Consider the following 20,226-nt stretch of genomic DNA (forward strand, 5'->3'; position numbering starts at 1 on the left):
TTTTTTAATCCTCACCGGAGGCTATTTTTCCATTTTTGTTCAGATAGAGTGGGAGGGAGAGAGAGGAAAAGAGGGAGAGAAAGAGAAACATCAACTCAAGAGAGTCACATCGACTGGTTGCCTCCCGCAGGACCCCAATCAGGACCGGGGACTAACCACAACCGAGGTATGTGCCCTTGACCCAAATCAAACTCGCGACTCATTGATCCTCGGGCCAACACTCTACCAACCAGGGCTAATTTTTTTTCTTTATTGATTAGAGAGAGAGAGTAAGGGAGAGAGAGAGATAGAAACATTGATGAGAGGGAACATCAGATTGGCTGCCTCCTGCATACCCCTACTGGGGATCGGGCCCACAACCTGGGCATGTGCCCTGACCAGGAATCAAACCGGCGACCTCTTGGTGCATGAGTTGTCGTTCAACCACTGAGCCACACCAGCTGGGCAAACACTGCACAGATTTAAGAGCGTTTTTTATATGGCACAACCAGGTGCTTAATGTTTATAACTAATACAGTATATTGATTATATTTTGCCCAATGAATGAACATTGAGTTTTGCAATACCACAGCATAACAGAAGAGGGAGGTCTTTATACTATCTCAATAGTAGGTCATTTAACAAATATTTTGGGGCATTTACAATGTGAAAGTCTAAGAGGGTCAGAATTTTTTTTTTTTTATCCTCACCCGAGGACATTTTTCCATTTTTTGTACAGATAGAGTGGGAGGGAGAGAGAGGAAGAGAGAGAGAAAGAGAAACATCAACATGAAGGGACACATCAAGTGGCTGCCACCCGCACGACCAACCAGGGCCAGGGACAAACTGCAACCGAAGTACGTGCCCTTAGTGGGAACCGAACCCGGGTCTCTCCGGACCGCAGGCCGACGCTCTAACCGCTGAGCCAAACTGGCCAGGGCTAAGATGATCAGAATTTTTAAGGGGCTCAATAAATCAACTGTGCGCTTCATTTATTCTTATACATTTTCTGGAATAGGTGGTTCTAGAAGATGCTTTGCTCAGAAAGTTAAACAAAGCTGCTGACCTGCCACTTTGTTTTAATTGCCACTTTAATCTGCCAAATTTGCATTTTTTAATTTGATTTTTTTTTTAGAGAGAGAGAGAGAGAGGAAGGAAGAGAGAGAAAAACATTGATTCTTGTTCCACTTATTAATGCTTTCATTGGTTGCCTCTTGTGTGGGCCCTGACCGGATCCAACCGCACCCTTGGCAGGTCAGGACAACACTGACCAACTGAGCTGCCTAGCCAGGACCAAATTTGTACTTACTCTTCCAGATCTTAAACAAACAAACAAAACACCACAAAACAATCCTAAATTTCCCAGAAGAAAGAACTTATAATTATTCATTTTATCTTTTTCCCTTGTATTCTTTGAGCGCAAGAATATATTTTATTCATTTGAAATTCTAGCTTTTCTAACCCCCTGTCATTGAGCACAATCTATAGTCTGAATAGGTGATGTAGGCATTAAGCCAACTGTGGAGAAAATGTCCATGGAAGGTTCCCGGCTAACCTTGCACAGAAAAGATTTCAATTTACTTGAGGATTAGATTCTTCATCTATTCCTTGATATTGATAATGGCAGTGCTCTGTAATGTCCTCACTAAGCAAAATAAAAGGTTTAAATTTTATTATTATTTTTTTAGGTTGAAACTTTATTTTGTGAGAATTTTATTGGTCTATAACATGAAACAGTTTCAGACAAGTTCTTTGCCTTCACCTCTTATTAGGAAAACAGCTCTCCAAACAGCAATCTAGTTCTTTCAAAGCAAGGAAAACTACATTTCCCATGATGTCCTGGACCCGGAAGGAAGTGAGACTCGACCCCTTCCGTGATTGCTCATAGACCGGAAGCCAGGACCTTAGTTCTTTTTCCCATCTTGCAAGGTAAGAATGGCGGCACTCTTTTGCAACACTTGATTTCAGGACCCCAATCCTTCGCCATCCGAACCAGGAGGGTATCAAGTCGACACCTGCAAGGGTCAGACATGCCCGGGGCCAACTAAGACACCTCCTGGACGCCTTATTTGTCTCGCTCGGGTTTGCAGTGGGGCACGAAGAGGGTGAGGTGGAATGCCGTAGAGGCTCCAGGTCTCCGGCTGCTCGCCACCCTCCTGAGCTGGGGGAACGGGGAGCCTCCGGGGATCCGTAGCAGGCTAATGGGCCTGCAGGGAGTAGGCCCTAGGGCAGTGGCGCGCGCTACGGAATCCAGGGTCTGGCATCCAAAAGGCGCCACTGAGCTAGTGTCACGTTGGGATTTGGGGCTGAGGCCCAATGCTCCTTTCCCGTCTCTCCACGTCCGCGACGGAAGTCGCCTCTTGGGCTTTGGCTCTTTTAAATCTGGCCAGAGTTCGGGCTATTTGTGTATATGTGCTCGCTTCCTAAGCTGATTTCTTGAGACCATCGGTAGTGTACTAATAGCAAAAGCCCGGGAAGCAAAAGGTTCCTAATTTCTTCCTCGCTGCGGCTAAGCTGTGGAGGTTTTTTAAGGCTGTGTCTAAGATGTATAGTTCGCAAACTAGGAATAATGAAATAGGGGCTTTTGACCACTAAATATTTAGCAGGCACCTAAAGACTAAGCTACCTTCACATCCTTAAAAGGCTAGTGTATTGGGAAGACAGCCCCCAAAATTAACCATTCTGAGATGGTTGCACGTGTTTGGGGTTCAGAACCTGTATCTTAAGAGAAGGGATGTCAAGGATGTTATAGTTACTTGGAGAGGGTGGGCACGTCGTCTGGGAACCCGTCCTTGTACAGTTTAGATCGTCTTGTTTCAGGATAATTGGTGAATGGCTTTTTAAAAATTGTATTGTTAGATGGCGGGGGAAAAACCTGAGAAGCCGGATACTAAGGAGAAGAAACCTGATACTAAGGAGAAGAAACCTGGAGCTCAGAAGGCTGATGCTGGTGGCAAGGTTAAGAAGGGTAACCTCAAGGCCAAGACCCCTAAGAAGGGGAAGCCCCACTGCAGCCGAAACCCTGTCCTAGTCAGAGGAATTGGCAGGTATTCCCGGTCGGCTATGTATTCCCGAAAGGCCATGTACAAGAGGAAGTATTCCGCAGCTAAATCCAGGGTAAGGGATGAGGGGAACCACTGGCCATTAATTATGTACATTACTTTTTAACCTTAGAAGTTTGTGTCTGCCTCTGACTCTTGGTTACATTTGTGTCCTGATAGATTGAAAAGAAAAAGAAGGAGAAAGTTCTTGCTACTGTCACAAAACCAGTTGGTGGCGACAAGAATGGTGGTACCCGAGTGGTTAAACTTCGCAAAATGGTAAGCTTTGGAGGAGGACACTGGAACTTGAGTGTTTAATTGAAGCTTGAATACTGTTAGGCTTTTAATGTGTGCTCAGTTTTCAGAAGTTTAGGTTGACCAGAGAATTACTCATGGAGGAAAACGGGTTCTGGGTTTGCAACTTGACTTTATCGTGTAGTGTTTGGTATTAAGTAGAGTTACTATTCTGTGCTTTAGTTCGCTTGTAAAACAAAGGTTTGTCACACAGAGTGGTTGTGAGAGTTAAAGAATAGAACCTAGGACACTCAGTGCCAGGCCTGCCTGCAGAATACTGAGCCACTACAGCAATGTTTCTTGGCTCCTCTATACCATGTACAAGACCCAGCCTTTTATTTTATTTATTCTATTATTATTTTTAATCCTCACCTGAGGACATTTTCTTGCATTTACCTTTAGATAGAGCTGAAGGGGGAGAGAGAGAGAGAGAGAGAAACATCGATGTGAGAGACATCTGGTTGCCACCCGCACGACCCCGACCCCAACTGGGGCTGGGGACAAACTGCAACCGAGGTACATGCCCTTAGCGGAACCGGACCTGGGACTCTGGTCTGCCGGCCGATGCTCTAACCACTGAGCACCGGCCAGGGCAAGACCCAGCCTTTTAAAGTTTGCTCTGTAATTTCCACTGTAGAAATATCCCCAGATTTATTACACTCTTCACAGTTGAAGATCACTGCGCCAGAAAGGGAAGTGACACTTTGATTCCTTCTTTTTTTTATTCTTTGTTACAAATTTTGTGGCTGGTTTTTCTGTCAGGTGTTATTGTCTGTGGTAAAAGCAAAACTGTCTACTAAAATGATACAGCCTAGTTATAAATAGGTTGTTGTGATTTACTTATATTCTTAATAGTATTTGCGTGGGGTCTTATTTTTATAATTGAACGGGCAGTCCTGGTCTAAACCGTCTGGTTTTGTACCAATTGTTTTCCTTTGTGGATAAAATGGGAGGAATTGTGTTAATGGGCCAGGTGTGAACACATTTAATTTGAATTGGAAAATAAGCCATTCCTCATTTGGAATGTGCAAAACTCAAGTTTGCAAATGTAACTTGCTCATTGCTCTCTGTCTTGGCTTGAACACGAAGCTTCAATTAAATGGATTCCTCCCTGTTTCTTACACAAAGGATAAAAAAAACTGTCAATCTCTTCCAAATTAAAAATCTTGAAAATGAAAATGCAGTTATGTAAATAAAGCATTTCAAATAAGTAAAAGAGTTATAGCAAAGGTTTCGCTGACAGTCAGCTCTACCAACCTGATTAGCTTATTTAAATAAAGTTGGACGTGTGGGTTCTCTCCAGCCTAGATACTATCCTACTGAAGATGTGCCTCGGAAGCTGCTGAGCCATGGCAAGAAACCCTTCAGTCAGCACGTGAGAAAATTGCGGACCAGCATCACTCCCGGGACCATTCTGATCGTCCTCACTGGGCGCCACAGAGGCAAGGTGAGCACAGGTGCCTGAGGTGCTGGGTCGTAGTGTGCGTGCATGCTGGGGTTTCTTTACTTATGTATTTGAGTTACTTTCTTCTATTAGATTTGCAGGGGTGGAATTACTGAGTGAAAGGATATTAATTTTATACTGTGGAAAGTGATGGCTGCTCATTTTTTTAAAAAGAGAACGAGCACACAGAGTACGGCTCCGGTCCTAGCGCCGCCTGTTAGGCTTTGGTACAGTTGCTTCCAGAACCGCTTCGTGTGTACATACGTAGACCTTTCCTTGACCAAATTTAGAAACCTGTGAGATTTGATTAACTCAGAACCTAGTTTCTAATTGCAGAAACATCTAGTGTTATCTATTTAATTTACAGAGGGTGATTTTCCTGAAGCAGCTGAGCAGTGGCTTGCTACTTGTGACTGGTAAGAAAACCCTTGGATTTTATATTCTCTGAAATGTGTCTTTTTAAATGCTGGCAGTGTACACTTTCACTGCCACCTACAAGGAAGTTTTAGTGCCATGAGACGCTGAGCCCCATTTCATTGCCTTATATACACGAGTTCTAAGGAAGCATGTATTTACATTTTATGTGGCAACATATTATCAAGTGACTGTCACCTAAAATGCAGAATGGTTGGCTACTAGCCCCAAGGAATGCATCCTTTCCAAAACTTGTAATTGGTCTGCCACTTGGCGATAGAATGGAGTTCCTGAATGGGTAAGGGAAACTTCTTGGGGCGCAGGTTGTTGGTGTGGCCACACTGGGAGCAGTTGGCAGGGTGGCAGGTGGATGTAGCACCTGCGGCAGATCGTCTTGTCCCAGTTGTGCTTCAGGGTGAGCTGGCAAAGGCCTGCTCCGTGCTGCTCTGCAGACCAAGCACCAAGTGCAGGGTGGATTCTTTCTGGATGCTGTGGTCTGAGAAAGTGCGGCCATCCTCCAGCTGTGTGCCCGCAAGAATCCAACCGCTGCTGGTCAAGTAGAATGCCCTCCTCATCTTGGATTTTAGCTTGGATGTTCTCAGCTGTGTCACTGGGCTCAACCTTGAGGGTGATGGTCTTGCCAGTCAGGGTCTTCACAGTGATCTGCAGCTTCGAAGACAGTGAAAAAGTCTTAATGCTGTCAGTAGAAAGAGTAGTCTAGCCCCTGGCCGGTTAGGTTCAGTGGTTAGAGCGTCAGCCCTCGGAGCAAAGGTCTCGTTTCGATTCCCGGTCAAGGGCACATACCTGGGTAGCAAGTTCCATCACCAGCCCTGGTTGAGGTCATGTGGGAGGCTACCAATCAATGTGTCTCTTTCTCTCTCCCCACCCCCACTCTCCAAAAAATAAGAGCAGTCTGGAATTTCTTCAGATCCAGAGATACATTAGAAATTCAACTCACCTGATTTCACCAAATCCAAAGTCAGTTCTTCTATCTTTGCTTCCCCTTTCCCTCATTATTTTGATTTTCTCCCCTTAGGACCTCTGTCCCTTAATCGAGTTCCTCTGCGTAGAACACATCAGAAATTTGTCATTGCCACCTCCACCAAAATTGATATCAGTGGTGTGAAAATCCCCAAACATCTCACTGATGCTTACTTTAAGAAGAAGAAGCTACGCAAGCCCAGGCACCAGGAGGGTGAGATCTTCGACACAGAAAAAGAGGTAAGCTGCTACTTCTGCCTTTGCCTTGGATAGCCCTGTGTCCCCAGCTCGGTGAAAATACACAAGGTTAAGTTGTTGAACAAAAAGAAGACAAATAAAAGTTGTAAATAATGAGGAATATCTGGAGAATAATATTGTTTCCGATTCTGCTGACAACAGTTCTTAAGGGCAAGTAGGAGCTCAGCTCAGAATCCTGAAGTTTGGGCAGAACTCCGAGTTAATGACACTGTTCTGTTGTGAATTCATCCTGTGTGTTTCTGATGTGCGGTTGCAGTGGACAAAAAGATAAGAGATGCTATTTTGTTAAGAATAGGTTAGCCCTGGCCAGTTTGGCTCAGCGATTAGAGCATTGGCCTGTGGTCCAGAGAGACCCGGGTTCGGTTCCCACTAAGGGCACGTACCTCAGTTGTAGTTTGTCCCCAGCCCTGGTTGGGTCATGCGGGTGGCAACCACTCAGTGTGTCCCTTTCACGTCGATGTTTCCCTTTCTCTCTCTCCCTCCCACTCTCTGAACAAAAAAATGGAAAAAATGTCCTCGGGTGAGGATTAAAAAAAAAAAAGAACAGGTTATACTTTCCAGCCCTCCGAGGAAAGCGATGCCAAAATTGCCTTCTAAACATCCCCGAGATATGGGGTGCTTGAGATGGTTAATCCAATCCGGGAGCTTGGTATTTGTGCCCTACTTTTACGTGTTTGTTTGTTCTTTTTCTCTTCTTTAGAAATACGAGATTACAGAGCAGCGCAAGGTTGACCAGAAAGCCGTGGACTCGCAAATTCTGCCAAAAATCAAAGCTGTTCCTCAGCTGCAGGGCTACCTACGCTCTGTGTTTGCTCTCACAAATGGGCTTTATCCTCACAAAATGGTGTTCTAAATTTCTTACAAAGAACCTAATTAAATAACTGATCTATTGTTTCCTTTGTGTCTTTTTTCTCATCTGGCTGGATATATGGTTTGACTCAGCAGCCGGAGCAGTGGGTCTGGAGGGGCGGAAACAGCGGCGGGAACTCAGCGGCGTGGGCAGCGTTCTTAGCCTCCTTGGGGTCTGGCTTCTCAGCTCTCACGTAGCACCTACCAGTATAAGTTAGCATTTCCCTGTCATCACTGAACAAGTTAGCACTGAAATGCACATGGATGAAAAATGTCTCTTCGGGTCACACACTTAACCTCATTCGATGACTTGACATCCATTTCTTCCCCACCAAATTCTCAGCCCCACCCAGAATCACTTGCTAGTTTATTGAAGCATACACAGCAAGTGAGTCTAGTTACCCTCCCTTTTCCTAACCAAAATCCTGTTATATTATATATACTGTTATAGATTTATAGGTCACTAGTGTCCATCTTGACTGCTACATAGTACAGTAGTCCCCCTGCCCCATCTTGTCCATGGGGGATGTGGTCCAAGACCTGGGTTCCTAGAACCGTGGAAAACCAGACGGTAAGGACTACTGTGTGGCATTCTAGTCTGGATATTTAGGTTTCTATAATTTGTAATTATAAACTGTAGTAAAGAGCATTAAGTGTACACAGTCAAGTAGGTAAGGAGGATTTTGTTGCCAAATTACAGGATTTAGGCATTTGAATTTCTTGTCAAAATGCCAAACTGCCCTATAAAGGTTATAACTTTATACTCGAGAAGAGTGCCTCTCCCCACAGGCTCCCTGAACAATGGGTCATCAACGTCAGGTTTTGTGCGACAGAGAAGTGAAAAAAGGCTGATAGGCCCTGGCTGGTTTGGCTCAGTGGTTAGAGCGTCGGCCTGTGGTCCAGAGAGATCCGGGTTCGGTTCCCACGAAGGGCACGTACCTCGGTTGCAGTTTGTCCCCAGCCCTGGTCAGTCGTGCGGGTGGCAACCACTCGATGTGTCCCTTTCACGTCAATGTTTCTCTCTCTCTCTCTCTTCTCTCTCTCTCTCTCCTCTCTCTCTGTTTTTCTCCCTCCTACTCTACCTGAACAAAAAATGGAAAAATGTCCTCGGGTGAGGATAAAAATAATAAACGAAAGAAAGAAAAAAGGCTGATAGGTTTTCATTTTGAAGTTTGTTTTACTGATACATATTTACATCTGGTGAAATGTCATGATGTTTAGTGTGCAGTCTCGTGACATCCATAGTTTTCCGAGCACCACTGCCAGGCAAGGTTTGCTCTTTTAAACAAATGTTTCCACCCACCCCTTTGATGCCATCGACTTGTTCTCGGTGTTTATCAATCCTTTCCTGTTTGGTTTGTTTGATTTGTCATTTTGTTATGTTCCACATACATAAATGACATCTCACAGTATTTGTATGCTCCTGAAGTCAGCTCCCACTCCAGGCGACCACTGTCAGCAGTTTTGTTCCTGCCTTTTCCAGAGCATCGTACAACATGTTAAATCTTAGCATAACATCTTTGAGATTTGTTCATGTTCATGGTTCAGTGGGGCTTCTTATTGTCAATCAGTATGCCATTGTATCAATGTGTTACTATTCTAAAATTCACTCATCAAAAGACATTGGCCGCCTACAATTATTGGAGCTTATGAATAAAGCCACTAAACAGCTGCATACAGGTTTTTGTGTGGACATTTGTTTTCATCTCTCTTGTGTGAGAATAAACTACAGTCATAATGCTGTACATTATATCCCCACGTTTCCTTTTTTATATTCTGGCCATTCCGATAGGTATATAGTGATAGGCTCTGGTGGATTTTTTTTTTTTAATTCTCATGAAGATCTTTTTAAATTGATTTTAGAGAAGAAGGGAGAGAGAATCAAGTGAGAGAAACCAACCAGTTACCTCCCATATGCTCCCTGACGGGTTGAACCCACAACATTTTGGTGTACAGGACAATGGTCCAACCAACTGAGCCACCTAGCCAGGGCTGATGCTTTTTTAAAAAAATATGTCTTTACTGATTTCTTAGAGAAGCATCATTGTGAGAGCGAGAGACATGTGCCTGAAACCCAGGCATGTGCCCTGACTGGCAATCGAACTGGGACCCCTCAGTCCAGGGGCGATGCTCAATCCACTGAGCCACACTGACTGGGCTGATGCTTTTTTTTTTTAATTCACTGTTGCAAGTATTACAGATGTCCCCTCTTTGGGCTGATGCATTTTTGAAACAAGTCCAAACATCACTTCCAACTATGGCCTTTTAGTGGCTCCTTATCACAGTTTCTGTTCCAAATTATCATGGTCACAAGGCCCATGTCTCCAGCCTACTCTTCCACTATGCCCCTTTTAATTTCTCAAATTGGACTGTTTCTGCTTCAAAACTCGTTTGTGCTGTATGCTCTGTAGAACCGCCCTCCACGCCTATCCACTCATCTCCCTTCCCCACCATGTGACTGTGTTAACTAAACAGTAATGATCATTTGACTTCTAGGGAGCTTACCCAGGAGCGGGAAAACCATGCTCAGGTCAGTGCAAGCACCTGTCACTTGGCAGATGGATATACAGAAAGATAAGGTTTTGTGGTTTATCCGATCTACAAGCTACTTTCTTTTTTTTTTTTTTTTTTTTTTTTTTTTTTTTTATCCTCACCTGAGGATATTTTTCCATATTTTGTACAGATAGAGTGGGAGGGAGAGAGAGAGAGAAACATCGACGTGAAGGGACACATCGAGTGGCTGCCACCCGCACGACCAACCAGGGCCGGGGACAAACTGCAACCGAAGTACGTGCCCTTAGCGGGAACCGAACCCGGGTCTCTCCGGACCGCAGGTCGACGCTCTAACCGCTGAGCCAAACCGGCCAGGGCCGATCTACAAGCTACTTTCAATGCACATACACCCCAACGCCAATCTGCCCTCCAACTCTTCAGCTAGAAAGGGCAGCTTCCGGTACTGCTGTGTGGTTCAAAGGACTGGCTTCAGAACTATCTTCCCTGGGTTCAGATCTCAGCTCTGCCTCCACCTACCTGTGAGATCTTCATTCTGTGCCTTTATGACCCCATCCATAAAATGGGATAACATTAGTGCCTACCCTCTTGGGTTGTGGTAAGTGGATGTGGACAGCCAAGAGCATCACTAACACATAGTAACAAATATGATTTGTTATTACTCTGGTCTTGAATCCATACTTTTCTCTCTCACCAGTTGAATTTGCACATGCAAAAGGCCTGGGATGTTCCTCTCTGCTACTGTCCTTCCTCCACTTGACTGACTTCAATCATCCCTTTGCATCAGCTCTATTGACATGTGGGGCTGGACAAATTTTTGTTGGGAGGGTGGTTTGCTGTTCTGTGCATTGTAGGATGTTTAGCAGCATCCGTGGCCTCTACCCACTAGATGCCAGTGGCACCCAATCGCCAGTCTAGATGATAAAAATAATCTTCAGACAATGCCAAATGTCTCCTTGTAGGTAAAATCACCCCCAGTTAAAACTGCCCTTAAGCTCCTGGTCCCCCAAGCATGAATCAGGTGCCTCTGCTCTGAAAGTCCCCATCACAGAATTTATGCACTGCAGCATAATATCCTGATTATTTGTCTTCTCCCCTATTAGAATTTTAAGCTTCTTGAGGATAGGAGCTATGACTCAGTTATAAGAGCCCAGAAGAGAGTAGAATTTAATAACTCCTTGTTGGTTGAAAGGTTTCCATAGGTAAATATCTAGGAGTGGAATGATGGACCAAAAGGCATAGTCCTTTCATGGCTTTTGCATATGTGTAGCCAACATGCCCTACCAAAAAGATCATGCTGACTTAAAGTGCCACCAGCAACAGACGTGTTTACCCCAGCCTTCGCCATCCTGGGTTCAAATAACTTTTCCGAGGTAACACACAGAGGAACTGAGACCCAAACCCAGGTAGTCCATGATTTGAGCACCACCCACACTGTATTTCATGTAAATGCTTTTCTTTTGGTTACTAAATTTCCCCCACCATCCCCATGTTTGTTTAGCTAACTCATATACCTCCGTTACCAGCATTAAATGTGACATCCTCTGGGAATGTTCCCCACTTTTCAGACCAGGTCCCGGGACTTTTCATCCCCTTTGGAATCAGTTGCTTTAAGTCACTTCCCCATCCTAAGCTTCTTGAAGCAGGGAAGCTGCCTGTCTCCTAGGAGTTGAACTGTCAGTTTGCACAAAGTAGGCACAGTAAGTGTTGAATGAATGAAAACAGTGTTTGCTTTTTCCTCTGGTGCAAACTCCACGATTGTCTTTTGCCCACTTATTCTTTGTGGAGTTTTTCGATTCTTTTCTTTCTTTCTTTTTTTTTAAATGTTTTTACTGATTTTCTAGAGAGAGAGATGGAAACATCAGTGTGAGAGAAACATCATTAGGTTGCCTCCTGCACGCCCCCCACTGGGGAACAAGCCTGAAACCCAGGCACGTGCCCTGACCGGCTATTGAACAGGGACCCCTCAGTCCATGGAACCACGCTCAATCCACTGAGCAACACCAGCCCGGCAGAGTTTTCTGATTCTTAACATGTTTTTGCAGCCCCGCAGTGTTTGCAAATTTGCAAATTCGAACTGGAAATTCTGGTGCAGCAAGTCCCCTTATGCCCACAAGGGGGTGCGGAAGAACAAGGCAGCTTTCGAAGCTCCTTGGTGCTGATTTCCCCGTGGAGAGAAGCTCTTAATGCCGCCTTCTTGAGGCTTTTCATCAACGTGGAGCCTTTTCTCTTAGTTATGGTAATTCAAAAGCTCCAAGGAGACGGTCTCCCTCTTCATTTTCAAATATCTCTTTCATCCCATTTCTTTTCCCTGCCGCCTCATAGACCTGCCCATGAGCTTAAAGAATAGTCCTTGAAAAAAATAAAAATAAAGAAAAGAAAAAGAACAGGACTTGCCAGATGACTTGGAAAAAAGACTTTGAGTAGGTGTGTGTGTTTCCTCTTTGAAACAGTGATTAGTGAGATGGAAATAATCCTTCTCTCCCACAGATCTGTCAATATGTGTGTCTATTTAGCAGATGTGTGTGTGTGTTCCTTGTGTTTTGAAAGACCTTAAAAATTAACATGGCTGCTTTGTTTAACGCTATTTCAAGCTCTATTAGGCTTATCAAGGACTACTTATCTTCATGCCACACTCGAATTTTTCGGAGCCCAGTAAGGATTACAGACTCGTTTTAGACAGTCAGCTGGTGCAGCAAAGCCAGCAGAAGGGAGAGGCATTGCAAAATCCCAGAGGGGCCCAGCTGGGGCAGCAGGGAGATGGTCTCCCTCAACAAGCTTGCTCTCTCTTGGGGAGATGCCTCTCAGGGGAAACTGAGTCCACCTCCTAAGAGCTATCCTTCCCACTTTCTCATGCTTTCTCTTTGCTTCCATCTTAAGGTTGCTTGCTCTTTTTCTCATTCCAACCTCCCATTCTCAAATGGGAGAGGACATTCCAAAGAAAAGGAGTCATAAACCTTTCTTTCTATGAGTCTATGAATGTATGTTTCCTGTGTGCATAGTGTGTGTGTGTGTGGGGGGGGGTGTCTTGACTAAATTTAGATTCTGTGCCCTCCAGGCTTCTAGCATTGAGTTCTTTTGACCAGGGACTTTCTTTGTCCTGCTGATCTGTTCTTGAAATCCCCAGTAAATGGTCTTTTTCCAGAGGGGATTCTATAAATATTAATTCATCAGCAGCTCATCATGATACAATGGCAGCCATGTGGTCCTATGACTAATTAATTACTGTTGCTAAAATATTAAATAACTGCTCATTATGCAGTCTAAAGACTTTCAGTCATGGATATGTGCTATTTTCACTAATTGTGGTGAAGGACAATAGTGTCTGGGCCCCTTGACTCCTTATCTTGAAACAATAAAAACAAGAGAAGTTTTATCTGAGCTGCACAAGGTGGTTATTTAGATCCCAAAACCTGAGCATTTAAAAATTGCGATGGTTGCTATTAGGTTTGGAAGTTGTGAGCAAAAGGAATGAAGAGGTGTCCTTACAGCCAAAATAAGGAAGCTGGGATTGTAAAACAAGACAGACCTGGGTTCATATCTGAGCTTACTGGCTTTGAGACTAAACAAAGTACCCACCTGGGCCTCAGCAGCCCAGCTGAGAGTGGAGATAATAATACTACCTCTCTCGGAGGGTTGTTATAAGGATTTGATGAAACGGCCATTCTTTCACATTTGCCTGTTTGATTATTATTATTATGTTCATGGCGCTGATCTGCCCTGAACTGCTGGACTGGTTGTCACTGCTTCTTGTCTGTCTCCCCAACTAGACAGATGCCCCCCTCACCAGACACCCTCCTCTCTATCCCCCACCCCCCAAGCATTGTTGTCTATGTCCACTGGTTGCGCATACGGGCGTGTAAGTTCTTTGGTTTATCTCATCCCTCCCTCCCACCCCCACCCCCCTCTGAAGTTTGTCAGTCTGAACCGTACTCCTTTCTAAGTCTCTGGGTCTATTTTGTTCAGCTTTTTTTTGTTCATTATATTTCACATATAAGTGAGATTATGTGGTGCTGTGGCTAAGACTTCCAGTACTATGTTAAATAAGAGTGGTGGTGAAAGTGGGCATCCCTGTCTTATTCCTATTCTTATGGGGAATTCTTTAAGTTTTTGCCCACTGAGTATGATGATGGCTGTAGGTCTTTCATATATGGCCTTTATTATGTCAAGATATGATCCCTCTATTCCCACATTGCTGAGCGTTTTTATCAGAAATGGGTGCTGGATTTTGTTGAATGCTTTTTCGGTGTCTATTGATATGATTGCATGGTTTTTATCTTTCGTTTTGTTTATGTGGTGTATCACATTTATTGATTTGTGGATATTGTACCAGCCTTACACCCCTAGGATGAATCCCACTTGGTCATGGTGAATAATTTTTAATGTATTGCTGGATTTGATTTGCTAATATTGTGTTCAGGATTTTGGCATCTATGTTCATCAGGGATATTGGCCTGTAGTTTTCTTTCTTTGTAGTGTCTTTATCTGGTTTTGGACTTAGAATTATGCTGGCCTCATAAAACCATTAGCCTGGCTTACTCCCTGCCCCCCCAAAATCTTCCTTCTTCTTGAATTTTTTGGAATAGTTCGAGGAAAATGGGTGTTAGTTCTTCTTTGAATGTTCGGTGAAATTCCCTGTGAAGCCGTCTGGGCCTGGGCTTTTGTTTGCTGGGAGTCTTGATTACATCTTCAATTTCTTTAGTTGTTATTGGTCTGTTCAAGTTTTCTACCCCTTCCCGGTTCAGTTTTGGGAGACTATGTTTCTAGAAATTTGTCCATTTCACCTAGATTGTTCAATTTGTTGACTTAAAATTGTTCATAGTATTTGTTAACAATCCTTTGTATTTCTGTGGTGTCAGTTGTTACTTCTCTTTCATTTCTGATTTTGTTTATTTGGGCCCTCTCTCTTGTTTTTTTGGGAGTCTAGCTAAGGGTCCATCAATGTTGTTTATCTTTTCAAAGAACCAGCTCTTCGTTTCACTGATTTTTTTTATTGTATTTTATTTTTAAGTCTCTATGTCATTTACTTCTGCTCTTATCTTTGCTATTTCTTTCCTTCTACTTGCTCTGGGTTTTTCTTTTTGTTTGCTTTCTGGTTCTTTAAGTCGTGAGGTTAGATAGTCAATTAGAAAGTTTTCTTGTTTCTTGAGGTAGGCCTGTAGTGCTATGAACTTCCCTTTCAGAACTGCTTTCGCTGTATCCCATAGGTTTTGTGTTGTTGTGTGTTCATTTTCATTGGTTTCCAGGAAGTTTTTAATTTCTTTTTTGATCTCCTTGGTAACCTATTCATTATTTAATAATGTGCTATTTAGCTTCCATGTGTTTGCATGTTTTTGTTGTAATTGATTTCTAGTTTCATGTCATTGTGATCTGAGAAGTTGCTTGATATGATTTCAATCTTTTTGAATTTGTAGAGACTTATTTTGCATCCTAACATGTGGTCTATCTTTGAGAATGTCCCATGTGCACTTGAGAAGAATGTGAATTCTGTAGTTTTGGGGCGTAATTCTCTTCAGATATCTATTAAATCCATGAGATCTAGTGCATCATTTAGAGTCCCTGTATCCTTGTTAATTTTTTAAAAATCTTTATTGTTGAATGTATTACAGATGTTCCTCATTTTTCCCCCATTGACCCTGTCCTAAGAACTCCCGACCCCCTCCTGCCTTTTCCCACACTGTTGTCTGTGTCCATTGGTTATGCATATAGGTTCTTTGGTGTATTTCTTCCCACCCCCAAAACCCCTTCTCTTTGAGGTTTGTCAGTCTAGCAACCAATTTGTACTTCTTAATCCCTTCACCTTTTTCACCCATTCCCCCATCCCCCCTCCCATCTGGCAACCAACAAAATGTGCTCTATATCTATGAGAATGTTTCTGTTCTGCCTGTTTATTTTGTTTGTAGATTCAACTCTTGATAGCTATGTATTTATTGCCATTTTGTTTGTTCATATTTTTTATCTTTTTCTTCAAAAAGACCCTTCATCATTTCATATAATAACGGTTTGGTGGTGATGAACTCCTTTAGCTTTTTCTTGTCTGGGACACTGTTTATATGGCCATCGATTCTAAATGACAGCTTTGCAGGATAGAGTAATCTTGGTTCTAGGTTCTTGCTTTTCATTACTCTGAATATTTCTTGCCACTCCCTTCTGGTCTGCAAAGTTTCTTTTGAGAAATCAGCTGACAGTCTAATGGAAACTCCCTTGTAGGTAACTAACTGCTTTTCTCTTGCAGCTTTTAAGATTCTCTCTTTGTCTTGAACCTTTTGCATTTTGATGATAATGTGTCTTGGTGTGGGCCTCTTGGAGTTCAACTTGTTTGGGACTCTCTGTGCTTCCTGGACTTGTACGTCTGTTTCCTTCACCAAGTTAGGGAAGTTTTCTGCCATTATTGTTTCAAATAGGTTTTCGATTTCTTGTTCTCTCTCTTCTCCTTCTGGCACCCCCAAGATGCGAATGTTGGCACGCTTAAAGTTGTCCCAGAGGCTCCCTTACATTATCCTCATTTTTTTTTAATTCTTTTTTCTTTTTACTGTTCTGATTGAGTGTTTTTTGCTTCCTTATATTCCAAATTGATGGTTTGCTTCCTGGCTTTACCTCCTTTACTATTGAATCTGTGTAAATTATTCTTTATTTCAGTTAGTGCCTCCTTCATTTCTGACTGTGCATCCTTCATTTCTGACTGGTCCTTTTTTATGCTCTTGAGGACTTCACTAAGTTCATTGAGGTTCTCACTAAGTTCATTGAGCATCCTTAAAAGCAGTATTTTGAACTCAGCATCTGTTAGGTTGCTTATCTCCATTTCGCTTAGTTCTTTTCCTGGGGTTTTGGTCTGTTCTTTCATTTGGGACCAGTTTCTTTGTCTCCTCATTTTGTCTGCCTCCCTGTGTTTGTTTCTATGTATTACTTAACCAGAGGTATGGGGCTAGCTGAGACCAGATGCTGCTTGTTTGAAAGAATTTAGGAAAACCTGAAGCAGGATCCAAGACAGGCCAATCCTATGGTGAAGCAACTGGCAATAGCTTGGGTGGGCCTGAAAGTTGGGTGGGGCGGGGCAAACAGTGTGAGCCAGGTCCTGAAGAAAGCCCCCTCTCCAGCCCTCGCTCCAATGCCAAACAGCTCAGTTCCCCCAATATGTCTCTGGCGCCCCTTGAGCTGCCTTCCCTCCAAGCTTAGAGGGAGTGAGTCCAGTAAGTCGGTGTGTGGGCCTTTAAGAGGAGCTGCCTGGGGCTCCAGCTGCCTCAGCCTCCCTGAGCCTCAGTTCCTGCTGGTTTTTCCAGCCAGAAGTTATGGGGATTCTCTTCCTAGTGCTGGAACCCTGAGCGGGGCACCTGGTGTGGCACAGGGACTCCTCAGTCCTCAGAGAGGACCTTCCCAGCCGAGGTATCCCCCTGATTTTTATCCGCCACATGTGGTTGTGGGACCAGCCCGTCCGCCTCCACCCCTCCTACCATTCTCGATGTGACTGCTTCTTTAATTCCGTAGTTGTAGGACTTCCATTCAGCTTGACTTCAGGCGGTTTTGAATGATCGTTGTTCTGTAGTTTAGTTGTAACTTTGATGTGGTTGTGGGAGGACACGATACCACGTTTACCTACCCGCCATCTGACCGGAAGCCCTCTCCTTGTTAATTTTTTTGTCTAGAGGATCTATCCAGTGATGTCAATGGGGTGTTGAAGTCCTCTACTATGATTGTATTGCTGTCGAGTCCTCCAGATGTTTTTGAACATATTTTGGTGTTCCTATTTTGGGTGCATATAAGTTTATCAAAGTTATATCTTCCTGTTGGATAGATCCTTTTGATATTATGTAGTGGCCTTCTTTGTCTCTAGTTATGGCCTTCATTTTGAAGTCTATTTTATTGGATATGAGTATTGCTACTCCAGCTCTTTTTTCCTTTCTGTTTGCTTGGAAGATTTTAATCTACCCCTTCATTTTCAACCTATGTGAGCCTTTTGTTGTGAGGTGGCTCTCTTGTAAACAACATATGTATATGAGTCATACTTTCTTATCCAATCAGCTTTCTGTGTCTTTTGATCGCAGCATTCAATCCATTTACATTTAAGGTTATTATTGATATGTACTTATTTATTGCCACTTTTGTCAAGTGTGGTTATATTTTTCTTCTTATTTCTTCTACTAATTACAGCAGTCCTTTTAATATTTCTTGCAGTGCTGCTTTGGTGCTAATATATTCCCTCAGCCTTTTTTTATGTCTGGGAAGCTCTTTATTTCACCTTCTATTTTGAGTGATAGCCTTGCTGGATAGAGTAGTCTTCGATTCAGATCCTTGTTTTTCATGTCCTTGATTATTTCATGTCATTCCCTTCTGGCCTATAGAGTTTCTGTTGAGAAGTCAGCTGATAGCCTTATGGGGGTTCCTTTGTAGATAACCTGTTGCTTATCCCTTGCTGTCTGTAGAATTCTCTGTTTGTCTTTAATTTTTGGCATTTTAATTATTATGTGTCTTGGTATGGGCCTGTTTGGGTTCTTCTTACTTGGGGTTCTCTGTGCTTCTTGGACTTGTATGCCTTTTTTCTTTATCAAGTTAAGGAAGATTACTGTCACTATTTTTTTCAAATATACTCTCTAACCCTTGTTCATTTTCTTCTTCTTCTGGAACTCCTATGATGTGGATGTTGTTATGTTTCATATTGTCCCATAGTTCTCTTAGGCTGTCTTTCTGTTTTTTAATTGTGTGTTTCTTTTTGGTTCTCTGATTGAGCGATTTTTTTCTACTCTGTCTTCTAATCCACTGATCCGATCTTTGGCCTCTTTTACTGTGCTGGTTATTCCTTTCAATGTGTTCTTTATTTCTTTTTTATTTATTTATTTATTTGGTACGTGCCCTTAGTGGGAACCAAACCCGGGACTCTCTGGTCCACAGGCCGATGCTCCAACCACTGAGACAAACATGCCAGGGCAATGTGTTCTTTATTTCTGCTATGTCATTCTTCATTTCCAATTTGTTGGTTTTCAATGCTTCTATACCTTTACTTATGCTGTTGAGCTTCCTCATGATTATTATGCTGAACTCTCCCTCTGATATCTTGCTCAATTCCCTTTCATTTATTTAATCTTCTGTCAAATTATCTTGTTCTCTTTTTTTAAATAATTTTTTTGTTTATTGATTTTAGAGAAAGAGAGGAAAGGAGAGGGAGAGAGATAGAAACATCAATGAGAGAGAACGTCGACTGGCACCTTCTGCATGCCCTCCACTGGGGATTTGGCCCACAACCTGGGCATGTGCCCTGACCAGGAATCAAACCGGCGACCTCTTGGTGCATGGGTTGACACTCAACCACTGAGCCACACCAGCTAGGCTTGTTCTTTCATTTGGGATTTGTTTCTTCATTTTACCATTTTGTCTGTTTCAGTGGGTGTTTAAGCCTGCCAAATTTTTCCTGTGGGTTTTGGTGTTCTGCTGGTTATAACTTCCTCTACTGGGTTTGGATAAATGTGGGAGGACCCATGTTAAATACCACTGTCCTGGGTAAATCTGAAAGACCAGGAAAGGTTCAGTTTACTCTAGCTTTTTTTGTTTGTTTGCTTTTGTTATTTTTTAAATTATTTTTTTCCTTTTTTTTTTTTGTTAAGATAGAGTGGGAGGGAGAGGGGGAGAGAGAGAGAGAGAAACATCGATGTGAAAGGGACACATCGAGTGGCTACCACTTGTACAACCCAACCAGGGGCGGGGACAAACTGCAACTGAGGTACATGCCCTTAGTGGGAACCAAACCCAGGTCTCTCTGGACCGCAGGCCGACTCTCTAACCGCTGAGCCAAACTTTCCAGGGCTAAATTATTTTTTTTATTCTCATCCAAGGACATTTTTGAATTTATCTCCAGATAGAGCAGGAGGGAGAGAGAGAGAGGAAGAGAGAGTGAGAAACATCAATGTGTGAGAAACACATCAAGTGGTTGCCACTGACACCCACACCCACACCCACACCCACACCCACACAACCCCAACTTGGGCCAGGGACAAACTGCAACCAAGGTATGTACCCTTAGCAGGAACCGAACCTGGGTCTCTCTGGATCACAAACTGACGCTCTAACCACTGAGCAAAACTGGCCAAGGTTATCCTCTAGCTTTTTGCCTGGAGGCTATTAGTCTCAGTTACTTTTTTTTTTTTAATCTTCACTCGAGGACATTTTTCCATTTATCTTCAGCTAGAGCAGGAGGGAGTGAGGGAGGAAGAGAGAGAGAAATATCGAGGTGAGAGAGACACATCAAGTGGTTGCCACCCACACGACCCCAACCAGGGCTGGGACCAAACTGCTACCGAGGTACGTGCCCTTAGTGGGAACTGAACCCAGTACTCTCTGGTCCGCAGGCCGATGCTTTAACTGCTGAGCCAAACCGGCCAGAGCACTTGATGAGCCTTAGGTTGAAGGCCTCACCTGAATGAAAAAATCCCTCAGGTGATCAGGCTAAGAGAATTTCCATTGGGT

At 43.3% G+C, this 20,226-nt stretch overlaps 1 protein-coding gene across 3 annotated transcripts; it reads left to right on the forward strand.

Moving 5' to 3' along the window:
* Positions 1-1,883: 1,883 nt before the first annotated feature.
* On the forward strand, positions 1,884-7,296 carry RPL6 (ribosomal protein L6). 3 transcript variants are annotated; one of them, XM_036277137.1, is made up of 7 exons: positions 1,884-1,908; positions 2,839-3,096; positions 3,201-3,299; positions 4,618-4,761; positions 5,126-5,174; positions 6,209-6,393; positions 7,112-7,296. In XM_036277137.1, exons 2-7 carry the CDS (start codon positions 2,839-2,841, stop codon positions 7,262-7,264), a joined length of 888 nt encoding a protein of 295 aa, XP_036133030.1. In that variant the 5' UTR covers positions 1,884-1,908; the 3' UTR covers positions 7,265-7,296. The 3 variants fall into 3 exon arrangements, with proteins under 3 accessions (XP_036133030.1, XP_036133032.1, XP_036133031.1); XM_036277139.1 differs by lacking the exon at positions 1,884-1,908 and adding an exon at positions 1,985-2,002; XM_036277138.1 differs by lacking the exon at positions 1,884-1,908 and adding an exon at positions 2,068-2,084.
* Positions 7,297-20,226: the final 12,930 nt, after the last annotated feature.

Source organism: Molossus molossus, unplaced genomic scaffold, assembly GCF_014108415.1.
Source record: "Molossus molossus isolate mMolMol1 unplaced genomic scaffold, mMolMol1.p scaffold_m16_p_22, whole genome shotgun sequence".
Lineage (NCBI taxonomy): Eukaryota > Metazoa > Chordata > Mammalia > Chiroptera > Molossidae > Molossus > Molossus molossus.